Source organism: Grammomys surdaster, unplaced genomic scaffold (assembly GCF_004785775.1).
Source record: "Grammomys surdaster isolate TR1022 unplaced genomic scaffold, NIH_TR_1.0 64, whole genome shotgun sequence".
Classification (NCBI taxonomy): Eukaryota; Metazoa; Chordata; class Mammalia; order Rodentia; family Muridae; genus Grammomys; species Grammomys surdaster.
In genome coordinates, this window is record NW_021604566.1 from 10,288,893 (window position 1) to 10,294,892 (window position 6,000).

The 6,000-nt window shown below is 40.4% G+C and overlaps 1 protein-coding gene across 5 annotated transcripts in view; it reads left to right on the forward strand.

Moving 5' to 3' along the window:
• Positions 1–6,000, forward strand: part of Stau2 (staufen double-stranded RNA binding protein 2) — a 254,960-nt gene that overhangs the window by 115,873 nt on the left and 133,087 nt on the right. For all 5 annotated transcript variants that reach the window (XM_028769084.1, XM_028769096.1, XM_028769073.1 and 2 more), the window contains 2 exons: positions 653–790; positions 5,620–5,751. In XM_028769084.1, the coding sequence (XP_028624917.1) occupies positions 653–790; positions 5,620–5,751 (270 nt within the window). The remainder of the gene's footprint in view (positions 1–652; positions 791–5,619; positions 5,752–6,000) is intronic.

The following is a 6,000-nucleotide window of genomic DNA, read 5'->3' on the forward strand; positions in this document are numbered from 1 at the left end:
CACTCCTGGGCATATACCCAAAAGATGCTCTAACATATAACAAGGACATATGCTCAACTATGTTCATAGCAGCCTTATTTATAATAGCCAGAAGCTGGAAAGAACCCAGATGTCCTCCAACAGAGGAATGAATACAGAAAATGTGGTACACTTACACAATGGAGTATTACTCAGCTATTAGCAACAATGAATTCGAGAAATTCTTAGGTAAATGGGTGGAACTAGAAAATATCATCCTGAGTGAGGCAACCTAATCACAAAAGAACACACATGGTATTCACTCACTGATTATTGGAATCCATCTTTTAAAGTTATGTATTGCAAGTGTCTGTTTACAGTTCATGTCAGAACAGGTCCTGTTCTGCTTTTTGCCATTATTTGTGAACAGAGGGTGTGGAGCAACGTCCCACACTGAAGAGATCACCCAGTTTTTAAAGTATAAGCACATTATCTCTACTATTTCTGTAGCCAATCCCATGGAAGCCTAAATGTTGGGTCCATTTTACAGATTTCAATTACAAATCTTTCTCATGACTGGTTTGTCTTTTTTAGTCAGTTTTGCTAAGCTGGGGATGTGGTAGAGAACCACTGCATTTTCCAGGGTCTAATACATTTTGTAATCGAGATTCTGAAATTTTTCTTATGTTTTTAGGCTGGACCTGAGTATGGTCAAGGAATGAACCCCATTAGCCGCCTGGCTCAAATCCAGCAGACCAGAAAAGAAAAGGAGCCTGATTACGTTTTACTTTCAGAACGAGGAATGCCCCGCCGTCGAGAGTTTGTAATGCAGGTATTCTTAACCATCATAGTAAATGTTTCTGGAATGAGAGAAAACACTGAGAGGAATTCTCAGGGTGGCACAGTGATGTGGCGAAGATAGGCGGGTTCTTGGAAGGTTTGTAGCATTTACACTGTCAAGCATTCATCCCTCTTGGGTCTCCTCTCTACTTGGTGGAAACATGCTGGTGTCAAGGACGTGTTAGATGGGCAGCGTAAGATTTGGAAGGGCCTGTGAGTTCACATGGATTATTTACCACAGTTTATCATTTAATGTCTGTCTCTTAGCTGTTCATGTTGCATTTCATAGACAGGGTGAGTAATTATTATGCTCAGAGACAAAGAGAATTAGAAACAAAATAAGAAGGATAGATACAGGGTGTGGAAATGGGCCAAGGGCATAAGGTTATGGGACTCTGGAAAATTAGAGCTCCTGGCCAGGGCAGCTGAGCATGCTGGGAACTGAGGGAGAGACCGATCTTTTTTTGTGCAGCCAAGAAACCTGAAGGCTTGTTGCTCTGTATGAGCTAGGAGTGAGGTCTAATACCCAAACTGCCTTGTTCTTTTCAGGCTAGGTTAGACACATCTGTGTTTGTTCATTCAAGCCAAAGTCTTGGAGCAACCTGAGTTCTAATTTTTTATTAAGAAACATATCCAGGGCTGGTGAAATGGCTAAGTGGTTAAGAGCCAGTACTCTTCTTATAGTGGTCCCACATTCAGTTCTTAATACTTAGTAACATTGCAACAGGCAGTTCAGGGCTGCCTGTGACTTCAGCTCCAGAGGGTGGGTGGGCTCAGACACCTCTGGTCTCTTTGGGCATCTGCACTTGTAGTCACATACATACAAAGAGGCACAAAATACAGACACGAACACACTTAAAATAAATCTTTAACCAGATATTGAGTGGTGGGAAGGAAACAGTCTAACAGTCCCCATACTGCAAGTAAGATCTTTGCTGCAATGGACTCAGCTGGGACTTCTCACTTTCTTCTCTGGATTTCTTTCTCCCTCTGTAGAAAATTTAAAACTACTTTGTTGTTTCAGAGTTAGTATATAACTCTGCAAATTACATTTTTTTCTTACAGTGATATTCATGAGAAGAATTTAATAACCAGGGTATAATTTATTATGTTCAAACTTTAAAATTTTTCTGTGATGAAAGAGACTATAGTCCAACCCAAGGGTCTTAGCTTTCAAACAATACAGATAACATCAACAACTGTTTACTAAGTGTTGAACCATATGTTAGGTCTCTCAACATCCAGATATGGGACCTTGAGTTAATTAATTAATCATTCACATGGAAGCTAAGTTTTGCACTCCTGTGCATATGTGATACTACTGGTAAATAGTGGGCTGTCATAATTATTTACTATGTAATTGATGCTCTCCTTTCTGGGAAGCTTCCATTAGAATTGCTAACTCAAGATGTAGTCATAGTAAACCACTTCTGGAAATCCCAAGGCTCAAAGCTAGGAATTCTCCTGTGCGTAGATATTATGACCTAGTGCACTGCACTATTCTTTTCACTAAGTAAAATATAGTAATGTTTTTGATCTAATATTCTTAGCACTTAAGAATTCAAGGATCTATTTTGTTAGCTTGAAAGGGTGAAATTACAGAATGATTTGTTCAAGACAAAAACCTGACTATCTGACCATCTACAGCATAGTTGAGAGCCACTTTGGTCAGACATTAATATTTTTATGTAATGATCTTATTAGTCATCTTACAGCATCTGTGAAGTTTGTAGGAAGATGATGCCTATACATTTTTAACTTTTATACTCAAATGATCCTTTGAGTAACCATTGTGTTTGTTAGCAAGGAATGAGAATATCTCTAGATTACAACTCAAAGACTATTGAATTAACTCCCTACAAAAGGAAAGTTGTGTGAGGCAGGGGATGGGTGAAGAAGGAAAGTGAGTCTGGGAAACACCTGTTAGGAAGGAAAGACATCTTTAGAAAGGATCAGAATAGGTCAAGTAGAAATCTGGCAGACACAGATAAACAGTTGGTGCCAGGATAGGAACGATTGCAGCCAAGTCCAAGGGCAGGATCCTGGGTCGAAAGGGCATCGAGTATGTGGAGACAGTATGTGGGGATAAAGCAGTGGAGACTGGAGGGTGATCCGGTGAGGGGCTTGTGACAGGTGAAAGCAGGTACAAAGTCTTCAGCATCTGTTTGTGGCTCCATGATCTTTGGCTTCTGCTTACTTTGTTGAGCCTTTTGACACCCCCTCCTTCAGCCCCTCAAAGAAGTGGAGGAGGCTTTTGATGCAGCTGGTCTAATCTTGTCCCCAACAGTTGTTCCAGAACAGTGTGAGGGTTGCTGAATCTGGGGAACAAGCCAAGCCCTGGGAAAACAGCAGGTATTGGAAGGGCATTGTTAGGGCTGTGTTGAGGTCAGGGTCAGGCCAGCACTGATAGGGTGGGGACTGAGTTCATGCTGCTGCAAGGGGCCACCAGTGTGTCCACTCCCGTCATGCTGCTCAGTGCAGCCCACAGAAGCCAACCAGCCAGCAGGTGGACTTTCTCGCTGGAAAGAAAAGCACTGGTAGCTCTCAGAACACTGTACAGACTTGAACTATATGGTAGGTGGTGCTTTACAGCAATTCTGCGGTCAGTGTGTCAGTTCCACGTACTGCAGCAGCTGTACTCAGGTTATCTACACAAATTCCTGGGGAGCACATTCCTTTACCATCTCACTTGTATACTTATGTTTAAGTTTTTATTTTGTTGCCTTTGTGTTGTAAAACTGAAAATGATAAATAGTTAATTATATTCAACTCTGGATGCCAGGCAGGAACCTGTACTCTAAGACAGGAGCAATAACAACTATTCAAGTTCTACCCTACTCAGTAAGGCAGGTTTCCAGTCAAACCCAGATTTGACTACCATGGCTACTCAGAGCTTGCTTGCTCTGGGAATACTTTCTTGTCCTGCTTTTCAAGGCTCAAATTCTAGGAGAGCCACCACATCCCGTGGACACGCCCTGTGTAGGTTCTTGGGGATCCAAACACAGATCCTCACCTGTGCAGCTAGTTCTTAACTGACCCTGAGCTCCCAACCAGGTTTCATTAGTATCTTTTTAAGAGCAAAAGTAATTTAATACATACAGATGTATCTGCCCCCTTCTCATGGCAGCTATATAAAAGTCAGGTAAGAGAAGAAGTACTGTGTTTACTCTTTTTCCTCAGAACCAGTCTGCTCTTAACACTCGGCCCCACAGTATAAACTTGAGAATCGGGGCTGGAGAGATGGCTTAGAGGTTAAGATCACTGTCTCCTCTTACAGAGGTCCTGAGTTCAATTCCAAGCAACCACATGGTGGCTCACAACCATCTGTAATGTGTTCTGATGCCTTCTTCTGGTATATCTAATGACAGCTACCTTAAATAAACCTGAGAGAGAGAGAGAGAGAGAGAGAGAGAGAGAGAGAGAGAGAGAGAGATTAAAGAGAAAAAAAGAAAAACTTGAGAATCAGCTTGTCAAGTAGTGTAAAATACATGCGAGATTTTGATAGGAATTTGGTGAATTTATAGATCGGTTTGACACAAAAAGCGTTATATCACCATTGCCTGAAATCTACATGCCACATTTTTACCTTTTTTAGTATTTTTAAAGGTTTATTTATAGTTTGTATGTTTAAAGTATTTTGCCTGCACACATGTTCACTATATGTATGCCTGCAGAAGAGGGCTCCATATCCCTGGGAGCTAGATACACTCACAGTTGGGAGCCGCCATTGGGGCATGAGTGAGTTAGCCTGAGTCCTCTGCAACCATTGGGGCGTGAGTGAGTTAGCCTGAGTCCTCTGCAGGAGCAGCAATATTTTAATGTCATTTTGAAGATTGATCCTTGTCTTTCACTTTGCAATTTGGGTTTTATAATTTTGTTTCTCTTAGTACATGTCTTCCTAAAACAGTCTTATTCATGTACAAGATGGCTCATATATATTTAAATACGCGTGTGTGTGTGTGTGTGTGTGTGTGTGTGTGTGTATTATGTTTAAATTGCTTACAAAAGGTTATGGGAAGTTTGCTGTTCACTAATCAGCTATGATTGATTAAGCATTGTAGCTGACATAGATTTTCTTAATTTCCAAGGCAACAGTGACATAGTTGTTGTTATTCTGCTGTACTCTAGGAGTTTGATGTTTAGGGAGTTGTTAATAACGCTCAGTACCTTATAAAGAGGAAATATCAGAGAGTTGCATTTCTTAAGTCCTTAGACTCACTTGGAAATCTTTTTCTTCACTACACTATTATACTCAGCCTAATAAAATAATTCTCTTTAGGAACTATTTAATATAATGTTTTTCCGTACTGGATATTGAACCTAGGACTTTGTATGTGTTAGGCAAATATTCTACCAGTGAGCACTGTTTCCAGCCCTAATATAAACTCATATAAACTTTGAACACTTGTTTAAATGACACCAATATGAAATTCCACTTTCTCAGCTTATTACTGGAAATAAAGAATACTAAATGTAAGAACAAACCCTGTATGATATAAACCTTATTTTTTTCTTGTTTAAATGAGTAAGGTTTAAAAAATCAAAATGTATAAGGTATAAAAAAAACAAAACTGTATAAGGAGGTGAAAGTCCTGGAGGAGGGGCCCCTGAGAGGGCAGCCACAGACAGTCTTGAGAGCCGTGCTCAATGTGTTCCCATGTGCATTTTCACTTGTGTACGTAAAGTTTACATGAGTGAGATTTAATCTTTCTGTTTAGTTTTGGACTAACCTTCATATTGTTTAGTTCTGTGCAGTGCTTTGTAATGTAAGTGCTTCCTGTTTGCTAATACGCTATCATGAATTTCTTTTAACCTCAATAGGTCAAGGTAGGCAATGAAGTTGCAACCGGAACAGGACCCAATAAAAAGATAGCCAAAAAAAATGCTGCAGAGGCGATGCTGTTACAGCTTGGCTATAAAGCATCCACTAACCTTCAGGATCCGCTCGACAAGGTAAGCTTGGGCCTTGGTGAGCATGTGCCTCCTGTCCGAGCATTAACACGACTGCCTTAGTCTCCTCTCATCTGCTGTTCAAGTTGACTTGGAGTTGAGTTTTTGTGAGACAGTACTCTCCATATTAGATATTGCTGGTGTGAAGTAGTACCCAGCTTTTCCTTTACTTGAGAAGTTTATTCACTCCTTTCTTCCATCCATCCTTTCTTTCTTTCTTTCTTTCTTTCTTTCTTTCTTTCTTTCTTTCTT